This window comes from Prionailurus bengalensis, chromosome D2 (assembly GCF_016509475.1).
Source record: "Prionailurus bengalensis isolate Pbe53 chromosome D2, Fcat_Pben_1.1_paternal_pri, whole genome shotgun sequence".
NCBI lineage: Eukaryota > Metazoa > Chordata > Mammalia > Carnivora > Felidae > Prionailurus > Prionailurus bengalensis.
In genome coordinates, this window is record NC_057351.1 from 14,078,081 (window position 1) to 14,100,351 (window position 22,271).

The 22,271-nt window shown below is 45.0% G+C and overlaps 2 protein-coding genes and 1 long non-coding RNA gene across 4 annotated transcripts in view; 2 read left to right on the forward strand and 1 right to left on the reverse strand.

Moving 5' to 3' along the window:
* Positions 1–1,484, forward strand: part of TARBP1 (TAR (HIV-1) RNA binding protein 1) — an 88,502-nt gene extending 87,018 nt beyond the window's left edge. Inside the window, exons 28-30 of the mRNA XM_043596284.1 lie at positions 82–206; positions 628–764; positions 1,076–1,484. Of these exons, the coding sequence (XP_043452219.1) occupies positions 82–206; positions 628–764; positions 1,076–1,244 (431 nt within the window). The 3' untranslated portion in view covers positions 1,245–1,484. The remainder of the gene's footprint in view (positions 1–81; positions 207–627; positions 765–1,075) is intronic.
* A 7,126-nt stretch (positions 1,485–8,610) lies between these two features.
* Positions 8,611–15,596, reverse strand: LOC122492729 (cytochrome c oxidase assembly factor 6 homolog). 2 transcript variants are annotated; one of them, XM_043596286.1, is made up of 3 exons: positions 15,488–15,596; positions 14,652–14,811; positions 8,611–8,925 (listed from the first exon to the last, which is right to left on the reverse strand). In XM_043596286.1, the coding sequence occupies exons 2-3, from the start codon at positions 14,793–14,795 to the stop codon at positions 8,830–8,832; spliced, it is 240 nt and encodes a 79-aa protein (XP_043452221.1). In that variant the 5' UTR covers positions 14,796–14,811; positions 15,488–15,596; the 3' UTR covers positions 8,611–8,829. The 2 variants fall into 2 exon arrangements, with proteins under 2 accessions (XP_043452221.1, XP_043452220.1); XM_043596285.1 differs by lacking the exon at positions 15,488–15,596 and adding an exon at positions 15,313–15,481.
* Positions 13,600–14,654, forward strand: LOC122492730. Its single transcript, XR_006299755.1, has 3 exons — positions 13,600–13,746; positions 13,857–13,999; positions 14,445–14,654. It is a non-coding gene; the product is annotated as an uncharacterized LOC122492730 (long non-coding RNA).
* Positions 15,597–22,271: the final 6,675 nt, after the last annotated feature.

The window sequence follows — 22,271 nt, forward strand, 5'->3', positions numbered from 1 at the left end:
TGTCCTTGGGAGCTTTGGAGGGATACGTGGGCCACAGTGAGCGCGGCACCGTGCGAAACAGTAATGCGGCCCATTCTGCAGGACTGTGCCGCACCTGCGAGGTGTTCGGGGCCTCGGCGCTCACAGTAGGCAGCCTGCAGTGCACCCAAGACAAGCAGTTTCAGTGCCTGAGTGTTTCCGCTGAGCAGTGGCTTCCTTTAGTGGAGGTGGGTATAAAGTAACTTATTATTAAAATGTTTCTTCACTAAAATCTTTCATAGCCCTCTGTCTTCAGGTGTCCATCCTTTTGGAGTATTTTACAGTTGTCCAGCCTTCAACAGCCTAAAATAAACTTAATACAGCCCCCTCTGTTCTAGTCCAAATTATCTTTCACATTGTGGTATTTTTAGAGATCCTCAATAACATAGAATTCTTTTCAGTAACATATGTCCTGTGAGTTGCAACTCACTCTTAGGAATACTTTTATAAATATATATGATGCTGGGGAGAATTCTTTTTTATGGCGTATAATTCCTTTTCCTTGTAAAAAGACTTAAGAGTTTCAAAATAACTTTTATGAAATTGATTTTACTCCAGACAAGGCTATAAATGAATAATTTACTATTCTGTTTTAAAACTCACTTTAAGGTAAGACCACCTCAGCTAATCGATTTTCTGCAACAGAAGAAAGCGGAAGGTTACACCGTCATCGGTGTGGAACAAACCGCCAGAAGTGTAGACCTAACCCAGTACAGCTTTCCTGAGCGGTCTCTGCTCTTGTTGGGGTAAGAAGATGCGTTGCAGTCGGTCTGGAAAATGCTTCGGAAATCTTAGGATTCACCGAGACTCCTGATGTTACACCCACATCAGGACTTCTCACGTGTCCCGCTTATGGAAAGACCCCTGGTTTTTGTTTTCTGTCACCTGTTTGGGATGGTCAGGTGAACAGAGATCAACCCTTAAATCTCCATGTTGTTTCCCGGGGCCACAGACTTCGTTTTGTTAATCTGGCTCTGCGCTGACGTTCATGACAGCTAAGAAAAAATTAGTGTCTTACACAAAAACTAACCTTTCTTCTCTCATTTTTCTTCATCAGAAACGAGCGTGAAGGAATTCCAGCAAACCTGATCCAGCAGCTGGATGTTTGCGTGGAAATCCCTCAGCAGGGTATTATCCGCTCACTCAATGTCCACGTGAGTGGGGCGCTGCTGATTTGGGAGTATACCAGACAGCAGCTGCTCAAGCATGGGGACACCGAGTCATGAAGCTTGTGCCTTATCGGGGATGGATTACTGGTGCTCTTGAAACGTTTTTGAAAAACTATGTGTGCTAATGTAATAGTCTGAAATTTACTGAGATAATTTGTATTCCTTTTCTTGCAACTTAATGCCAAAACTTCTTCATGTGCCTTAAATACATTACTATATATCGTCCCCTTTAATAAATATTTTTAGCTAAATTGCATTGTCTTTAATAAACTATTTTAAGCAATTGTGGAAATAAAACAACGTGTCTTAAGATTTCTTTCTTTCCTAGGGGCTAGCATTGTCAGAAATGTGGACAGTGATGGGACTAAGGCAGAATGACAGCGGCTCTTATCTGTGAACACCACCCCCGAACGTCCTCAGGAAACACGGTGTGGTGGAGGCCAAGGTCCTGCACGGGAGAGGTCCTGTTTGCTGCTTTTTTGTCGCCTTATTCCCAGGGAGGGAACCTGCTCGGCAGGATGTTGAGCCAGCTCCCCTCCTGAATGCGTAATACGCAGATAATAGGCCATTATCATTCATAGGAAGTTTTGGGAAATTTTTCATATACTACTTCTGGTCACAGAGTTCACAGAAATAGACTATATTCTGGGGCGCCTGGGTGGCTCAGTTGGTAAGCATGTGACTCTTGATTTCTGCTGAGGTCATGATCTCACGGTTCTTGAGTTTGAGGCCCCGCATTGGGCTCTGCACTGGCAGCACGGAGCCTGCTTAGGATTCTCTTTCTCCGCCCCGCCCTCCTTCCTCTCTGCCCCTCCCCACTCTCTCCACCCAAAGACCGTAAATTTTTCTTGCACATCATCACCAAGAGTGAGAATGGAGCCCAAGAAGGCTGATTTTCTCTCTCTCTTGTTCTGAGGGGGCTTTTGTTTGATACTGCAATTACCTCAGTATTTAATGGTGACCATTTATCACCATCCAGCAATGAACTTCAGTCATGTCTGGGTCCTTTTTAATAAGATCTAAATTTCAGAGTCTGTTACCAGTATATATGTTTCCTTCTGTAGGTTTATTAAAATAATTTTTGTTTTGCAGAAAAGTTGCAAAGAAAGTACACAGTTTCCATATGCCCTTCGCCCAGATGCCTGTAGTAGAATCTTCTCCAACTGTGGACATTTATCCAAACTAGGAAATTAACTTTGGTAACGGTGCTGTTCACTAACTGCAGACTACAAATCTGACCTATATTCAGATTTCTTATTTGCCCACTGACGTCTCTTTTCTGTCCCAGGAGCCACTCCAGGACGCTACGTCGCTTTAGGGTTTCAAGTCTCCTTAGTGTCTTGTGATCTGTGATGAGGTCTCCATCTTTCCTTGTCTTTCCTGACCTTGACACTTTTGAGGCGTACTGGTCAGGTATTTTGTAAATGTCTCATAATTTGGGTTTGTCTAGCATCTTCTCATGGTCGGACTGAGGCATCTGGGGTTTCAGGAAGGACACTGCAGGGATGATGTGCCCTTGTCCTCACATCGCAGCACGACCGTCACCCTGGTCATTTGTTGAAGGCAACGCTTGCCGTGTTCTCCTCAGTGAAGTTGCTGTTTTTTGCTTCCCGTGGTCTCTTTGTTAGAAGTGGGGTCACTAAGCCTAGCCTGCGCTCAAGGGTAGAAGATAAGCTTCAACCTCTGCTGGGGGCACCTATTAAAACGACCATGGTAATTAATACTGTGGGAGAGATACTTGGGAGGCTATGCTGATAGGTGGCTCCTGAGTGTGTTGCCCACTCATTTTAATACTTGTCAGTGGGTACTGCCTGCCGTGTTCTCACGGTGAGAGTCCGTCTCCCTCATTTCTTCTACATCCATGACCTGGGATTCTGCTAGAAGGAAGACTAGTCCCTTCTTATTCAGTCACTTGTTTAGATCAGCGTGGATGGCTGGCTCCTGTCCTTTTGACCTGTTCCCATTCTTCCATTCTTTTTTCTTTTCTTAAACCTTCCTTACTCTCTGGCAGTACACAGTGCTCCAGGCTCTTTTATTTTCTCCACCCTGGTTCTAGAATCAGACATTTCTCCAAGGACCACTGGTTCCAGATGTGCCCGTGGCTGCCCGAGTATCCCTGCAGGCCCTGTCGGTGGCTGGAGCTAAGGAATCTAGGCGTCTGCCACGCATGTGCACAGAAATACAACGTCTACGTCTGAATGTAAGCATGAATTCTTAGAGCTCTCGGACACCAGTCCAGCTCTACAAGGTTAATTCTGACACAGCTTATTTTTAACTGCTTTTTCTGACTTACACATGCTTCTCATTATTGTACTTTGAGAGTCACTAACCCGGAACCTGTGAAATTTCGCAATTTCTGTAAGTTGTCTTGAGCCTTACGGGATCCAGTCAGATCACCATTTTTCAAAGTCGCATGGGTCAGCTCCTCTCTTAGCCATCCCTTCCAGTGAGTATATGGCACATGTTTCTAATACAAGTAGACTCATTTGTCATCATCTACCTTCCAAACCGGAATCCCTCCAAAATCCTGGCTGATTTTATTTTAATGTGCATACAGAGTCACTTTTTAGCGTGCACAGTTCTTTGGGCTTTGATGAGTGCATACTCACGAATCCCCCACCACAGAGCCAGAGAAGACCCTTTTCCCCATTCCCAACCACTCATCTGTTTTCTGTGCTAATTTTAACCTTTCCCAGAATCCTGTAAATGGAAGCATATAACACGTAGCCTTTGCGGTCTGGCTTTTTACCCATAGAAAAATGCATGGAAGGTTCGTGCCTGTTGCTGTGAGACTCAGAAGTTCAGTCCTTCTTATGGCTGAGTGGTATACCTGTTTTTCTGCTCCTCTGTTGTAGGAATCTGGGTTGTTTCCAGTTTTGGGCAATTATAAGTGAAGCTGCTATAAACACAGGTTTTGTTTTCAGTTCATTTGGTGAACTACCTAGGAGTGTGATTGGTGGCTCATAAGGTAAGCAGATGCTTAACTTTATAAGAAATTCCAAACTTTTCCAGAGGGGTTTTATTGTTTTGCATTCCCCTCAGCAGTGACTACGAGTTTCTGTTCGGTTGTGTCATCTGCACTTGGTACCATCAGCTTTTTAATTTTTAAGCCATTCTAATAGGTGTGAGATCATCCTCATTTTAATTTGCATTACTAACATGGAGCTTCTTTTCCTAATGTTATATTCAACACTATGAGTAGATATACAACAATATTCACATAATCTGCCCATTTTTTAAAGCTTGGGTGGGTGATTTATTTTTGTCAAGAGTTGGAAAACTTCTTTATTCTGTGTACAAATTTTTTGTGTGATTTGTAGATATTTTTTTCCCCAGTCTGTAATTTTATCTTTTCGTTTTCTTTTTTTATTTTTTTTTTAATTTTTTTTTCAACGGTTTTTATTTATTTTTGGGACAGAGAGAAACAGAGCATGAACAGGGGAGGGGCAGAGAGAGAGGGAGACACAGCATCGGAAACAGGCTCCAGGCTCCGAGCCATCAGCCCAGAGCCCGACGCGGGGCTCGAACTCACGGACCGCGAGATCGTGACCTGGCTGAAGTCGGACGCTCAACCGACTGCGCCACCCAGGCGCCCCTCTTTTCGTTTTCTTAATAGTATCTTTCACGCAGCATTTTTAGTTTTCATAGTTTCAGCTTTTACAAAACTTTTGTCCTTTTCCAGATTGTGCTTGTGATGTCATTACAAAAAAATTAAAATGCAGAATTCCTCTGTATTTTCTTCTAGGAATTCTGCAGCTTTGTATCTTACATTTAGGTCTATGATCCATTTTGAGTTTGTTTTTAGTAAGATGTGTGGTGTCAAGGTTCGCTTTGTTGTGTGTGGGAGGACACTTTCTCCAGCACCACATGTTGAAATTCTTCTTTCTCCACTGAACTGCCTTGCACCTTTGCTCAAATTCAGTTCACTTTATTTGTGTGAGTGTATTTCTTGACTCTTCTGTTCCACTGAGCTCAGTGGGAGTCCTTTGCCAATACCAGTTTTGATAACTGTACCTTTATAATAAGCCTTGAAATCACGTAACACGAATCATCCAACTTTTTGTTCTTCTCAAAATTACTTTGGCTATCTTAGGTCCTTTGCCTTTCCATGCGAATTTTAGTATCAGCTTTTGTCAATAATTACACAAAAAAGCTTGGGATTTTGATTAGGGTTGTGTTGAACAAATTGGGAGGATTTAAGAGTATTGAGAAAATTAAGACGAGTTTTCTAAATCTTGTCTACAGTATATCTAATTAGATCTTCTCTGACTTCAAATATTTTGGGCTTTGTAGTTCTCAGATACAGTCCTATATGCAGATTTATGTCAAGTATTTTAATTTTTTTAGTGCTACTATAAGTGGTATGCTTTTTATTTTAACTTCCAATTATTCATTGTTGGTCTACAGGAATAGGATTTTCTTGCGTATACTGACCTTGTTTCTTGCCGTCTAAGATCCGCTCGGTTCTAGGAGCTTTTTGGTCAGTTCTTTGAGACTTTCTACAGAGACACTATCATTGCCACAAACTGAAGTTTGTGTTCAGCAAGACTTTAGGCATCGTATTTCCAATGCACTGGTTCACTTTGTGTCTGTCACGTTTTCGTAATTCTTGTAATATTTCAGACTTTCTCATTAGAATATTTATTACGGTGATCTGCAATCCGTGATCTTCGACATCACTACTGAAATTGTCTTGGGGAGCAGTTAAGCATGCCCACATAAGACAGTGAACTTACCACAGTTGTCTGTGTCTTACGTTCGTAGAGCCGGTTTCATTTCTTCCTTCCCAATTTGTATGCTTTCTCTTTCTTTTTTGTCTTTGAAGCAGCTAGGAATCCAGCACAATGTTGAACAGACATGAGAAGGGACATCCTTACCCTACGGCTGATTTTAGGGAAGAAGCGTGTATTATCTTCCTACATTAAGTATGATATTAGCTGTAGGGTTTTTTTTATAGATGGTCTTTGTTATTTTACCTCTATGTTTTAAGTTAGACTTTTTTCTTCCAGTCTTCATTTTTTTTGTGCCTATATTAAAATGCTAATTCCCAGGACACACACCAGCCGACTTTCTTCACTATCTGAAGTATAGAGGTATATTTCGTTCTATTGCACTTTTCAGGTACTGCATTTTTTTTTAGACATCGGAGGTTTATGGCAACTCTGTTGAGCAAGTCTATTGATGTCACGTTGCCAACACCATTGACTCCATGTCTCTGTGTCACATTTTAGTAATTCTCATAGTATTTCAAACGTTTCCATTATTATATTTGTTACAGTGATCCGTGATCTTTGGCGTTACTATTGTAATTGTTCTGGGGCACCATGAGGGTGTCCATAGAAGGTGGCAAACTTAAAGCTGTGTGTGTTCTGACTGTTCCAGTGACTGGCAATTAAGAATGAACGAACAACACTGAAATTATGCCAGTTAATAACCCTACAGTGTCTCCCAGCGAAAGGAAGAATCCTACATCTCACCTTAAATCAGAAATGATTGGGCCTGGTGAGGAAGACATGTCCAAAGCCAAGACAGGCCAAAAGCTGGGTCTCTTTTGCCAAACAGCCAAGTTGTGAATGCAAAGAGGAACGCTTGAAGGAAGTTAAAAAGTGCTGCTCCAGTGAACACATGGATAATAAGAAAGTGAAACAGCCTTACCGCTGATACGGAGGAAATCTGAGCAGTGTGCAGGGAATATCAAACCAGCTACGACGTTCCCTAAAACTGAAGCCTAATGCAGAACAAGGTCCTAATTCTTCAGTATTATGAAGGCCAAGAGAGGTGAGGAAGCTGCAAAGGAAAAGTTTGAAGCGCACAGAGGCTGGTTCATGCGGTTGAAGGAGAGAAGCCGTCTCTATAACCTCAAAGTATAAAGTGAGGTAGCAAGTTATCCGGACCTACCAAGATCATCAGTGAAGGCGGCTACACTCAACGACAGATTGTCAGTGTAGGCAGAACTGCCTAACTTCTATTGGAAGAAGAGGCCATCTACGATTTCTCTAGCTAGGGAGCAGAAATCAGTGCCTGGCTTCAAAGCACAGGCTGCTTGTCTTGTTAGGGGCTAACGCAGCTTTAACTAAACGCAGTGCCTTTAACTAAAAGCCTGTACTGGGGCGCCTGGGTGGCTCAGTCGGTTGAGCGTCTGACTTTTGATTTCAGCGCAGGTCATGATCCCAGGGTTATGGGATCAGCCTCTGTGCTGAGCATGGAGCCTGCTTGGGATTCTCTCTCTCCCTCACTCTCTAAAATCAAAGTAAAATAATAATAATAATAATAATAAAGGCCTGTGCTGTATAAATGGAACAGAGCCTAGATGACAAGACATTTGTCTACAACATAGTTTTACTGCAGGTTTTAAACCTACTCAAAAAGTTTCCTTTCACAATATTACTAATTGGCAATACACCGGGTCACCTATGAGCTCTGGAGATGCACCCAGATTGTGGTTTTCATGCCTGCTAACCCAGCATCCATTCTGCAGCCCGTGGATCACGAAATTTCAGCTCCCAAATCTTAAGAAATACACTAGAGCTGCCGGAAATAGTGAACCCCTCTGACAGATTTGGGCAAAGCACACCTGGAAGAGGACTCACCACTCTAGATGCCATGAAGAATATTCATGACTCGTGGGAAGAGGTGAACATCATTAACGGAGTTTAGAAGTTGACTCCAGCCCTCCCAGATGACTGTGAGGGGTTCAGGACTTCAGGGGAGGGCGTTGCTGCAGATGTGGTGGAAACAGCGAGAGAACGGAAATCAGAAGCGGAGCCCGAAGACGGGACTGAACGAACGGCTGCAATCTCATGTTAAAACTTGACCAGATGAGCAGGTGCTTCTTACGGACGAGCAAAGTGGTTTCGCGAGGCGGAATCCACCCGTGGTGAAGATGCTGTCAAGTTTCTTGAAATGCTAACAAACAGCAATAGAATACTACAGAAACTTAGTTGATAAAGCAGCAGCAGGGTTTGAGAGGATGGACACCCAACGTGGAAGAAGCGGTACTGTGTGTAAGAGGCTATCAAACAGCATTAAGATATTACGGGAAATCGCTTGTAAAAGGAAGAGTCAACCCGGGGCAAACTTCGTTACTTTTAAGAGAATGCCACCACCCTGGTCAGCCGTCCACATTAAGACCAGCCCCTCCACCAGCAGGGAAAAAAAAAGTACAGCCCACTGAAAGCTCAAATGATGGTTATCATCTTTTTTAAAGTACGTGCATTGTTTTTTTAGACATAATGCTCTTGTACACTTAAGAATTCAGTATAGTGTAAACATAACTTTTATGTACCCTGAGCAATCATTCATCTGACTTGCTTAGTTGTGCTCTTTGCCTTATCGAATGGTCTGGAACCGAACGTGCGCCATCTCCAAGGTCTGCCTGTATTTGCCTACTACTGACGCTCCAACCAAAACAAACAAGAGTACATGGGTTTTTATAATAGGCTTTAATTTTTCTTAAAATATAGATTTCTGACTACATTAAAACCAAGCATACTTCATACCATTTCCACTCTTCATAGTGTGAATGATGGAATCTGTTACTTGACCATTTGCATGGTGAGTCCCATCATTGCCACGGTCAGCGGAGCATTGCTGCAGGTGCAGAGAGAATCGTTTCAACCCTTCTGACAAGTTCAGGAATAGCCTAGGACTTCACAGTTGGTTTTGAAGGCTGGAATTGTCCTGCTTCAAATTTTTCTTTGAACTTTAAGTAGTCTCTTCTTTTATCAAAATATTTTATCTGTTGAGAAAAAAAGTGAAGTTAAGGGAAACTTTTGCAGTTTAGAAGAAACAAAAGCACAGATTTAGTTGAGTAAGTGGTATAAGTGATTTGCATTCTAGAATCATTTTGAATCCGTGCATATATGAGTCTCCAAAGAGGATGTAAACCAGTGAGCCCTGACCCCTTTTGAGTTATAGATCCTGTTGAGACTTCAAAGAACCCACGAACCTTCTCGAAAAATGCCCCTGTGCCTGGATGTATGAATCTTGCCATGCAGGCTGAGAGTTCATAGGTCATAACACTCATGATTTAAAGACATTGTACAAGTTTTTCTTATCAACTGTAGTTTCAATAAATTTTGTAGTTCACCAACCATATTTTTAGCAAGGTGATCTCATCCAGAAACACGTAGTTAAAAATTATACTTATAAATTTTACGTATAAACTAATTTATTGAAATTTTACCATCCAAAGACATCCTCTTATTTACATCCTCCTCTTGCCTAGGGAATTCGAAGTATCTTAAAGCCCCATATCCTGAAACAGTAAAATTCCAGCAGAAAATCAAGGTCAACCACAAAACTCTCCGTGTCTATATCTGAGCTGCTCTGCAGACCAGGCAAAGGCAGAATACTACACGTCTTCACTGTCAGAATAAACAACACCAGTTCTTTTGATAAAAGCTTTCCTTAGGCTCCACTAAATAATTTAAGAATTAAATCCTAAGTGAAAATCAGACTGAGAATGTAAACCTATCTCACGCTGGAATGAGAGACACAGACCATTTCTCCCCAGGACACCGCAGCCACAGAACGTCCTGACAGACCCCGCTAAGGGATTACTGCTTTCTGCCTCACCAAGAAACCTTGTCCTCTGCAACCAGAGACTATCAGAAATTTGCTCTTAGTGGTTCTATCAATAAAAGTGAAACCTCTTACCTTTGCCTAGAGGAGCTAAGGCAATCTAACACAAAGCAGCAGCCTTCATTTCCAACCCAGGGGCAGGATCTCAAGGGATTTCTGAACACGATGTTCATCTTTAAGAAAACAGGACCCTTGGTCCCCTTCTCAGTCCGGAGCTGACAATGACCTGTTTAGATGCAGCCCCGTTTCATTTCAATTTTGCCTGTATCCCATCCTGCCCCTATGCCTGGGGAGGACTCCTTTCCTCCGGTTGGTGAGATGCCCACAGTTCCTCTGATATGTGGCCTCCCTCCCCGGTTATGTGTTAATACATCTGTCGGACTACAGATTCACCCCTGGTGGCTGGGACGGGTGTTCTTTATTAAAGATCCCACAGGAAGAAGTGGACAGGGTCTGGACATCTGTGGCAAGTTAACAGATCTTTGTCACATATGTCACATCGCCAACCACTTAACCGACAATTCCGCGTAGACATCCTACTAACACCTCAGTCCCAGCCTGTCGCGAACTTCCTGCCCCTTCAAACACGTCTGTCCTCCAACACTTCGGTGGATGCGCCTGTATGCACCCCCACACTTCAATCCCGCCCCCTCCTCGTCGCTACAGCACAGGCCCTCCCTTCTAGCTCGGATTGTCCCAACAGCTCCCAAACTGGGTTCTTGACCCTCCTTGATCCGTCTGTCGTGCTGCTGCCAGGCATGGTCTCTCCCCAGCCCACAGCTGGTCCCATCCCTTGCTGGAAGGTCTTTCCGGGTATCCCTGCGCTTTAAGGTCCACATCCAAACTCCTCAGCAAGACAGACAAGGCCATTTGTGGCTTGGTCTCTGTCCTCCCTGAATGTGCCACCAGTCCCTGAAATGCCGGCCCAACAGAGCCCCTCCAGCTCCTAGATGTGTTTCTTGCACACTGTACTTGCAGGCCTCTGTGTGCTCCACCCTCTGCCCGAACCGCTCTCTTCCCAGGCCTTCCCCTCCTCGTCCCCTCCTCGGTTCACAGTCCAGGATCGACACGGCGCACGCGTTCTCTCTCTCCAAGCTAGTAAGCCAACGAGCAGTTACCGAGAAGGACCGTGTACGCGAAATGCTAGCATCCTCTAAGCCGCTACATGAGATACAGGACAGCAGTGCGAACAGCAATGCTCTGGAATTTCTACAACGTATCAAAGGTTTATATGAAAAAGATGGTATCTGAAATTGATAATGGGATCGGGTCTCTCGGATGATGCCGGAATGATGGATCTCATCCCTGCTCCTTCCTCTGCTGAACCGACAGGAGACTTTACACAGGCCTGTTACACAAGTTAGGCTGACGAGCGCCATTAAAAGCCACAAAGCAAGAGCGAAGAGTAATTCGTTGTGGTGACAGCTAGCATTTCAGCTGTTTGCCACGCTTCTTAGGTAACAAAGGTCCTTTTCCTACTTGACCTCAGCTGATCTTGGACAAGTCACTTCACCTTTCTAAGCCTTAGGTCCTACCGTGTGAAACACACAAGTACTCACGAGACTGAATGAAAAATAAAGCTCATAAAAAAAATGTCTCACCCAGGATGGACCCAAACGATACTTGCATTTCTGACTCCTCCCTGCCCATGTACCCCCCGCCTTCTCACACACCGCTCCGGAAAACATCTTTCCGTTTCTAGACTCTGGCTACTGGGGTAAGGCTGCAACAGCTGATACCTGCGCAGAGCGCTCCGGTGAGGCGGGAGGTGGCTGAGAAAGAGCACCGCACTGCAGAATCAGACCATTTTAACCAGGAAAGTGGCCACCACGGTCAAAGGCTGCAGAAGTCAATTCCAGTATTTTGCTGCACTACCCACCGCCCTCCTGCATTGGGGTTGGCTTTGCAGGCTACGCACATTCTCTCCACCAACACTCCTGTCCTAATGCTCGGGGGGGGGGGGGGGGGGGCTCCAGCGTCTGCAGGATCAGTGCTTCCGTGGCCCAGGCCTCCCGGCTCCTTGACCTCATCCGTGACCTTGTCCCCCAACCTTCCTCCCAGGACCAAAGTGTAGGCCTCGGCCTTCCCAATAAATCCAGCTTGTCCGCAGTCCCAATCCTGAGTATCCTGCTCTCCAACCACCAGCTCTTCCCTTTCTCTGTGAGACCCAGACGCCAATAACCCACCCGCCACCTTGTCACTGGCTCCCTCTCCTTTCCTCATGCCCGCCTCACTGCCAAACTCCAAGCTTTCCAACGGCTTCTCGCAGCACTCAGAGTAAATGCCACGGCCCCTGGCCTCCGGTCGCCTCTCCGACCCTGATTTCCGCTACTCCCTCCTTGCTGTTCCTTAAACAGCAGGGCCGTTGTGTTGTCCCGCTGCCCTCCTGAGGATGCTCCTTCAGTACGCCCCGCAGTGAAGGCTGACGCCCTGCTCTCCGGGCCTGTGTCGATGCAGGTGGCCATCACCGAGGTGAGGGGCACGGGAGGAGAGGCCTGCTGGGCACAGGATGGGGAGGAGTTCAGTCCTGTGTACGCAGAGGGCAAGGTTGGTGCTTGTGAACATCTAACTAGACCGCTCGACAGGTGCCTCCGGAGCTGGAGCTGCAGATCGGGCACCAACTAAGACCAGCCTGCCCCGGGAGAGCGGGCACAGCCCTTAACACGCGTAGGCAGGCGTTCCAAAAGGCGTGGCTGCTACACACGCAGAGGGAACTAGGGCAGTGAACCCTAAAGGCGCCCAGGGAGAAGGGGCTCTTGCGTTTCAAAGGACTGGAAACTTAGGACTGAGGTTCAAGAACAGCAGGAGGCTCGTGCAGGCTACTTTCAGGCATCTCGGTGTCGCGGGGCAAGCACAAGCGGCAGCGTGTGGAGAAGGGGAAAGCGTGGGGTCCGGACTCAGACTCCTGGGCTCAAATCCAGGCTCCGCGCTTACAGGTGATTTCCTTTCAATGTGCCCGGGGTCCCTGTCTGCAAAACTAGGTGACAGCTGCTAGGAGGAACACATCTGAGATGCTCAGAGCCCTTCCTCAGTAAGTAAGAGGCGTGACAGGGACACAGGAACCTGGGGAGAGGGCTGGCCCTCGGGCTGCAACATTCAGCCAGTGTCAGAATGGAAGGGACACAGAATGAAGAAGCCACTGGCTGGCAGTAAAAACAAACAAAACCCTTTATGATGCAGAGAACAGAAGGTGCCCTGAAGGTAGGGGAGGGAGAGGGTCTGCCAAACCCTGGGTTGAAGAGAAAGCAGTGGGTTTCCATGGAGAAAGGACAAAAATAGGACTGAAGTGCGACTTTGCCAGGGGCTAAGATCGTGATTCCCAAGGGTGGTTACTGTCAGAATCACCTGTAGAACCACAGCCAGTTTGAAAAGCTCGGGTTCTATTTCCAGACATTCATCAAATCGGAGGTGAGGTCTGGGACATGGCTGTTCAGCAAACGTCCACATGATTAAGACGTAATCTGAGTGGAAAATCAGGGCAACACTTGTCAAAAGACCGGTCTAGTGACAAAATTCTCCTGAGAAAATGCGGGGGTGGGGCGAGAACGGAACCAACACCCCAGCTGTGACCCGCCTGGGTGGGGGGAGGGCTAGTCCTGCCCTGTTCTCAGCAACCCCTTGTGACCACGGGGCGGAGGGCCCAGTGGGAAGGGGGCAGCACAGGCAGGAAAGGGATCAGGGCCTTCCAGGAATCGGGTTTGATCAGCCCAAATTCCACCTGCTAGTTAAACCAGGGAGTTCACAGGGCATCCGGCTAGTGGGCAAACCAGGGAGGTATAACATTTTTTTTTTTTTTTTGCCTAAATCATGATGCAATCTGATCACAAAGCCCCACATTTATCAGGTTTGTTTCTGTGTCAAGTTAGACATCGACTCTCCATGGGAATCCCATGAGGTACATGGCATGATGCTGATCTGACGAGGAGCTCATCTAAAGCAGGTTCTCGGACTGTCTCACTCCCTGCCCAGCCCTCCCGTAGGACCCCCCCCCCACCCCACCCCCGACCCTCCACCTGGTCTCCCGCACGCCTCCCGCTCCTCATCTAAAAATGTGGCAAAAACCCTAAAAGCACGTCTCATCTCTAGGATGATCTGTTCGCACGCTACCTAGCACACTCTGCAGCAGCACGATGGGAGTGAAAAAGCACAGACAAATTCAGGTTCAAATCTGCCATGGGCCAGCGGGTCCTGACTTCGAACTGCAGTTCTGCCACTGACAGACCAATAGAGTAAGTTATTTCAATACCCCAAGCTTCAGATGCCTCCTCCGGACAAAGAGCAAACCGCCCATCTGAAAGGATGCGGATACAGGAGTGTCCACCACTTAGGACCATTTGCTGAGCTCAATGTTAGTTCCCCTCTCCACCCACTCCCAGAAGGGCAGGCAGTACAGAGCAGGGAAAGGCCTGTCGGGGAGGCATCTGGGGCGGAGGGTGGCAGAAGCCATCATAAGGGCATCCTCTTCTATTTTCTAAACCATTCTCAGAGCATTTTGGGTTTATGGCCCTATGATTTGGGGTGGGCGACAGGGAATGCTTTATTTCCGACAGTAGCTCTAGGCCCATGAATTTGCCGACCCTTGCCCAAGATTCAAGACTCTTCTTAAGATCCTGGAGAAACCTACCCATGTAGTGGGTCACAATTTTTGGTTACTGTCTATATGTTTGTTTTCAGTGATCTTTAAAGTGTCAGGTAACATATCCCAAATGCCTCCCTGATGTAAGTGCACAAAACATGCCTGGATTACCAGAGGTCTCTCTGCTGCTCACAGAAACTAGATGTGACACGCCTTGGACAGGGCTTCATTTCGTCATCGACCACTCACCCTGTAAGCTCTATGCATTTTAACAGCGGAGGGAAACGCATCCGAGTGTGCCTTACCCACTGTTGGGGACAACTCGATTCAAAAGAGCTTCTTAACTTCTTGCACCGAGAAGCGTCCTCTGTGTTCTCATCTAAACACTTCCAGTACTCATCCCGGGCTCCCCAGCAAGCCTGCCTTTCTTTCATAGAAGGGGCCGCCATTCCCAGTGGGCTCCAGCTGTCGGCCGAAACAACATGTGACATTAACGAGGAACTGGTCAATTCACAGATAATGCCGCAGTTCCCTCCCACTTCCTCTTTTTAATGATGCAACTGACATCAATCAGTTCTAAATTAACGATCCCATGAGAACACCTGCTTTTGAAGCTTAGCTCCTACTCTATGGAACCGCGTCCACTGCTGGGTGCCAGCCTGGTCTCGGGAAGCCCGAGTTAGAAGTACGGCTCTGGCACGGGGCTGTCACTTCGGGGAGCTCATTTATCCTCTAGGACCTGCTGCCCATCTGTGAAACGGGGTAGCAGTGCCTAGTTTACAAGGTTGCCGATGGAACCAAACTTCTGCACAAACAAGTGCACGGGGGCGAAATCACCCCGCAAGGGCCAGGAGTGCTACCCAGGCCTGCAGAAGAGGAGCCCGAGGAGCGCAGAGTCGGTGACCGCCGCGTCCTCGTTCCACGCTCGCTCGCCCGCCCGGACCCAACCGCGCGCTGACCTCTCACCCGCCCAGAACCAGGTTTCCTTCGGCACCGACGGGGGTGTGGGGGGAGGCAGGGGTCATGGAGCCCAACAAACTGGGAGAAGAAGGCACAGTGCCGAGTCCTGGGGCCGGAGGGTCGCCTCGCCCGCTGGGGCTCGAGCGGCGTTAGAACACCCCAACCTGAGAAAGCAACTCACGCGGTGAATCCGCCCTCCAGCTTGGAATGACCCTTACGGGATCCCGTTCACGGTTCGAGGAAGGCGGGACTTCCGGCTCCGCTCTCTCGTATTGCAGCTACTTCCTTCCGGGTCTCCGGTGTTGTGGGTGGCGGCGCCTGGGGGTGTGGAGGTGGAGGCTGGGTGTGACTCTGTCACCGCTTAGAGAGACCTGAACCTTTTTGGTGTGTAAAGTCTCTCCCCCCCCACAGCTTTGAAAAGTTGTGAGGAACTGTGCTCCTTTCGTAAATATCAATGGCTATGTATATTTCCTCCAGCGCCGCCTGGAAGGCTTGATTCGCCAGCCCTGCGGGAGAAGGCAGTTTGGGGTGGAAATTTGCCCCTGAGGGATAAGAGCTAGACAAAGCGTTACAGATGAAAAGCCTGACTCATCGCTTCCTAGAGAGAGATATGTAGAGAGACCGAGATGGAGATGATAGAGAGAGAGAGAGAAAGATGGGGAGGGGAGGTGGGGGAGAGGAAAGAGGGGAAGAGAGATGGGTAGAGAGGGAAAGGGACACGACCCAGAAGACTTGGCAAAAAAGTGCATCAAGCTGCGAACCCTAGGCTTTGAGCTCCTAGCCCCCTGGTTGAGATTTCATCCTGGTACATTTCTCAACATCACCAGCTTGCCTTGAACCCTTGAGGCTTGCTTCTGTGCAAAGAAAATGTCTTTTTAGTTGGTATTTGGAGACATCTAGTGAAAGAGAATGTGAAAGCAAAGTGCCGTTCGGCTGAGATGTGATAGTTAAAATGTGAGCCTGATTATAGTTTACAGATAGGATCTGTGGACTTGGATATAAAATTTGTGGAAAGGTAGCACAAATTGGTCAGGAGAATGAAGAAAATCAGTATCTGTAATATTGATTTAGTCTTGTGACTTTTTACTCCCCAAATGCCAAGGTATTTTAAAACAGAATGAAAAGAGCTGCTCCAGATATTTCAAAAGTATGCTTTTTCTAATAGATAAACAAGTTAATATCTCTGAGCAGAATCTTTAAAAGCGCGTTTATGGATAAAGATCAGTCAGTCGTCTGCTGTCTGGTTCTCTTAACATATTCCACCTGCATCATCTAATCCTGTTCTGAAGTGCTTATAAAACTCATCAACAATGTACAGTTCTGCATTCGATGCAGGTGTTTGATATTTTCCAAATTAAATATATGCAGATTTTCAGGGCAGCTATGTGAAGCTAAGTACTACCAAACATATGTTCTACAATATGGGAAGTATTTCTGTAATAGTTAATGGACTCAGATGATAGTGGAATGCTTTATCTTTACCGCAGCCACTCATTTCTTTTACACTATGTCTATCGAAGGTAGTTTATATAAAGATAATATCTTCTAAGTATGACTGATGAAATATAAAAAGGATGAAAAGAAAAAAAGAACGGGTCTTGGATGACGTGTGAGTTGAAAAAAAATACATTTAAATTTTTAAAAAATTTAAGGTTATTTGTACTTAATAATAAATATATAAAAGTGAAACTTGACTGAATTACAAAGAAAAAATATATAGTCCTATTAGGTTATTTTAATAAGCCTTTCTCAGTGATTTTTAAGACAAGTAAAAGAAAAGTCAGTAAGGATTTAGAAAATTTGAATAACATGATTAATAAACTTGACTTAATGAATATACACTGAACACAACCAAAATCAGAATGTACATTTTTTCCAAAGTATACATGGCATGATTCCCAAATCAACCACATACTTAGCTGTAAAGCAACTCTCATCAAATTTTAAAGATTGAAGTCATTTGGTACGTGTTTCTTGACCATGACACAATTAGGCTAGAAATCAATAAAGAGCTATAACAAGTCCAGGGGCACCTGGGTGGCTCAATTGGTTAAGCATCCGACTTCGGCTCAGGTCATGATCTCACGGTTTGTGAGTTCCAGCCCTGCATTGGACTCTATGCTGACAGCTTAGAGCCTGGACCCTTCTTCAGATTCTGTGTCTCCCTCTCTCTCTGCCCCTCCCCTACTTGCACTCTGTCTCTCTCTCCCTCAAAAATAAATAAATATGAAAAAAAATTTTTTTAAAGAACTGTAACAAGTCCATATAAAACCTAGTCAAATAAAGAGTCACAATGGTAATTAGAAAATATTTTGAGCTGAACAATAAAATACAACAGCAATGCCTGTGGAGTGAGGCTAAAACAGAACTTAGAGGAAAATTTGTAGCCTTAAGTATATTAGGAAAAAGGCTAAAAGGTTTTTAGCGAAACACCCCTTTTCAAGAAGTTAGAAAAAGGAGAGAAAATTTAAAGAAAGTAAAAGGACAAAAAATTAAAGGACAAATAATTTTAAGAGCAGGAATAAATGAAATGGGAAACAAAAGTAGTGTGCTAGAGACAGTTGGTACTGACCCAGGAGAGCAAATTGTGCACACCTCTCCCCAGCTCCATGGTCACTAACATCAAGTTAGTGGTTTGAAATTGCCCATGATGGTAGTATTCACACAATAAAAGACTAATAAAATTGACAAATATCTGAGAGTATTGAACAATAAAAGAAGGGATGTTAACTGGTATCAGTAATGAAAACTATAGACATCCAAAAAGTTAGGACATCTTATAAACAATTTAATGCAAATAAAATTTAGATAAATGCACAAATTCAAGCAAAACACAGCTGGCTGACTCAAGAGTGGAAAATATGAATCTGCCTAAACCATAATTTGAATCCGTAGTAAAAAATTTTCACACACAAATTCCAGGTCCACAGCTCCACCAGTAAGTTCCTCTAAACTCTGAAATAATTACATTCTTCCTGTATGAGGCTACCATAACTTTTGTGCTAATTACAAAATCCCCCACTTCTGAAACACCAAAGTATTTGGAACTCATTAGGTGAAAATGTGACTTAGTGACATGAGGCTCTTTATAGTCCTATATAGGCTCTTTATGTACTTAGGTGATTACATGTTTTGCTGCAGAAATAGTAATGTTTGAATATTGGTTATTGACTAGAGGTGCTCTCCCAGTTCCTGCTGAGAGTGTTACATAAATAATATATATTGTATTTTCCACAGTACCTTTCCAATGTCCAAAAAGTCTGTATTCCAAAACACATCCAGCTCCAAGAATTTCAGATAAAATGCAGAGGCCTGTATGGAAGAATGTTTTTATGACTTAGGGGTCAAGAAGTATTTTTAGCCATAAAGGAAAAGATCAATAAATTTGTATTAAAATGAAGAATTTTTGTTTACCAAACAATACCATAAAGCAAGTGGAACAGACAAAACCACGGTGTGGGAGAAGTTTGTAAAACAAAGAATTGGTGCCCAGCATATATAAAGAACACTTAGAAATCAATAAGAAAGAGACAATGTAGTTTTTAAAATAGGCCAAAGCTTACATAAGCACAGAACGCAAGAGGAAATACACATGACCGATAAAATAAAATACCCATATCCTTGTTAGTAACCACGGACTTGAACTTTCAAATCACAATGCAATGCTGTTAGACACCAACCGGACCAAAGAGCGATTAATTAGAGAATCTGACAGTAACAAGTTTAAGAAGAATGAAGCAAGAAGGATCTTCATACACAGACGGTTATATAAATCGATGCCATCACTTTGGACAACAGTGTGGCATCATCTAGTGAAGTTCAAGATACACATTCACTATGGCTCAGCACTTCTACAGACTGACTTCTACACGCACATGTCTGTTCTAGCTAGAGACCATATACAACCTAAACTTATATCAACAATGGAATGGATAAAGCATGGTATAGTCATACTATGAAACATGATGCAGCAATGAGAGGAGCATTTATAGTCCACTTACGATAACAGGATGTATCTCGTATTGAGAAGCAAGTCAACCAAAGAATAGATACCGTGTATTTCCACTTACCTAAGGTTCAAAAACTGGCAAAACATGAGCTATGTTTGGGACACATAGACGAGTAGTAAAACTATTAGCAAAAGGAAGAGGTGAACAGGGGCCTTCTGAAGGGCCGACAAAGTTTTATTTCTGGACTTGGGTGCTTGCTTTCTAATTATTCTTTAAATAAATGGTACAAGCATGTTTTATTCACTCTTCTGTATGAATGATCTATGCCACAATTTTTAGTTTTTATTTCTTAATTTTTAAAAATGTTTATTTAGTTTTGAGAGATAGAGACAGAGTGTGAGCAGGCGAGGTGTAGAGAAAGAGGGAGACAAAGAATCTGAAGCAGGCTCCAGGTTCTGAGCTGTCAACACAGAGTCCGACGCAGGGCTCGATCCCACAACTGTGAGTTCGTGACCTGAGCCGATATCGAGTCAGACACTGAAGTGACTGAGCACCACCCTCCCCCAGGCGCCCCCAGTCAGGAAAGTATTACTAAAGAGGTTCAATGAACTAAAGTAATGGTCCCCACCCTTACCTCCAAGGAGGTCCGTGGTTCACCAACGGAGAAAGCCCGATTTATCCAACAGAGCACAAAACAACTAGGAAAGAGACATTTTGAGAGGCTGACAAGACAAGCCAAAAATGACACAGGGTAAGAACTGCAAAAGCCAGACTCGCCTTATAAAATCTGGAAGGCTGTGGGCAAGGAAGAGAACGGGGCTGCCAAAAGATGATTTCACATGTGTTGTCCTGCCACGAAGGGAGTGTCGTCTCCCCGCGTGTATGGAGGAGAGAGGGGGCGAAGAGAGGTCCGCATGAACAGGTGGAAGAGAGCTGTGCTGGCTGTTGCCATCCAGAGGAAACTTCGTGTGGGTGTATCTCTAGTCTGAGCTAAGTCGATCCCCAAAGCACGGCTGGGCAGGGCCAGACAGACCCTGGAGCAGGGAAAGCGTATGTGTTGTTTCTCTGTTGCTGCCCACAGACTTTTATTTATAATCTGCACTGTTGTACCAACCAGTGTCACGGACACCTACGCAGGCACACAAACAGGAGAAAGCCTCCCTTGACTGGAGTGTTGCTGCAGAGATCCTTGTGAATTTCCCGGCGATCTTTGCGCCAGCCCCTGGTCTCTCTCCTCCCGTGAACTACAGATCTGCTCTCCAAGGTGCTGGCCTTCTTCCTTCTTCATTTTTTCCTGTGCTTGCATTTTCTTTGCTCTGTTTTCCTTGGTGAGCTGATTCACTCTTATCAGAAAGACCTGTTGAGCCTACAGTTTCGTCCTAAGGGAACCTCTGTGCCACTTTTCTCTTTCCAAGTCCCTCCTGGACATCCCCACTTGTATGTCCTTCCATTAGTCCAGTAAGCTCAAAACTGGACCCATGGTGTCTTCTCTCCAGAACAGTTTTTCCCTTTTCATTGGTTCCACAAGTCTTTTGTCTGCCAGTCAGGGACCTATGAATCCTCTGTCATGCTTCCTGCTCTGTACTCACGCAGCCAGTTTATTTCATAGACATTAGGCACCTGCTCAGTGCCAGGCACAGTGCCAGGCTGTGGGGGAAAAAAAGATGAACGAGGACAGGTCTCAGCCCTCGAGAAGCTCAGTCTAGTGGGGGACGGGGGGCACGTTGTCCTCTAACACATGGGAGTAAGAGCTATGGTAGAGGCATGCCTGTGCCCAGGACAGTGGGAGCTCACATAGGAGTTCTCCCAAAGCGATCCAGAAGGGAAATATAGGCTGTAGTAGAGGCAGCAAAGTGTAGATTCTGGAGCCAAGATGGCTTGAATCGTGCCTCCCCCAAAGACAAGCTATGTGACCTTCGGCAGGTTACTGGAACTTTGCCTATGTTGGTTTCCTCAACGGAGAACGTGAATGGTAGTCATACTTACCCTAGGTTTCTTGTAAATGTTAAATGAAATTATCCCGGCAAAGCACTCAGAACAGTGCCCGACACACAAAAGGATTTCACTCATCTGCTTATTCTGTGTGTGCCAGGCACTGGTCTAGGGGCTTGTGAGACATCAGGGAACGATACAGATGAGCACTCCTGCCCTCGTGGAATGTGCATTCTAACAGGGAGACAACGAACAACAAACATAAAAAAGAAATTTTATAGGTAGTATTATAGAGAAGTATTACAGGACAAAGAAAAAGGTAAGTGTAAGTTATTAATGTTGTATTTGAGAGGTCACTTGACCTTGGACTTCAAGGAAGAGAAGTCCTTTGAAGAGAATACCATGTTTCACCAAATCAAAGATGCATTCATTATAAATAATTTGCACCGTTATTTTATGTTCCACTAAGAAAAGAAAAAGCATTCCCAATTAAACCATAATGCAATTCCTTTTTCTTAACTAGGGTTCTAATCTTAAATTTAGTAAACTTATTTAGGCATATTTATGTATGAATTTTTAAAAATCATATCACATACACATAAGAAGGAAAACAAAAGCAGAAATTGACTAAGGTATTGTATTCCTAAAGCTTCTTTATATTTAGAGCTCTAGTCCCTGGAGTCCCTCTCTGACCTAGTCACCAATGTGTTTTTCCACCAATCTCACCACCTATGCTTTTAAGCACTTTGAGCAAGTCCTCATCTTCTCCCCTTCCCTTCTCTTGGCTCTTAAAAGTTTTTTTGTGTGTTTGTTTGCTGTTTTTTTAGAGAGAGAGAGAAAGAGAGAGAGAATGGGGGAGGGACAGAAAGAAAGGAGAGAGAAAGAATCTTAAGCTGATTCTCTCTGGGGAAGCCTCCCAACAGGGGGCTCAAGCTCACGACTGTGAGATCATGACCTGAGCAGAAGTCAAGACTCAGACACTTAACCCACTGAGCCACCCAGGCCCCCCCCGCCTCCCTTGGCTGTGAAAACTTTTCAGAGCCTCAAAAAGTTGATGAACAATGCTGCCCGCTTTGTAAGTAG

Bases quoted from the DNA above. Each gene is read 5' to 3' on its own strand.
- LOC122492729 (XM_043596285.1), bottom strand. From the start codon at position 15,371: ATGACCCCTGCCTCCCCCCACACCCCCGTCGGTGCCGAAGGAAACCTG. The intron at 14,812-15,312 runs GTGAGAGGTCAG...TTCGGCCGACAG, and splicing joins GGAAACCTGGTTCTGGGCGG to CTGGAGCCCACTGGGAATGG. The intron at 8,926-14,651 runs GTAAGGCACACT...TTTTCTCAACAG, and splicing joins CGAGTTGTCCCCAACAGTGG to ATAAAATATTTTGATAAAAG.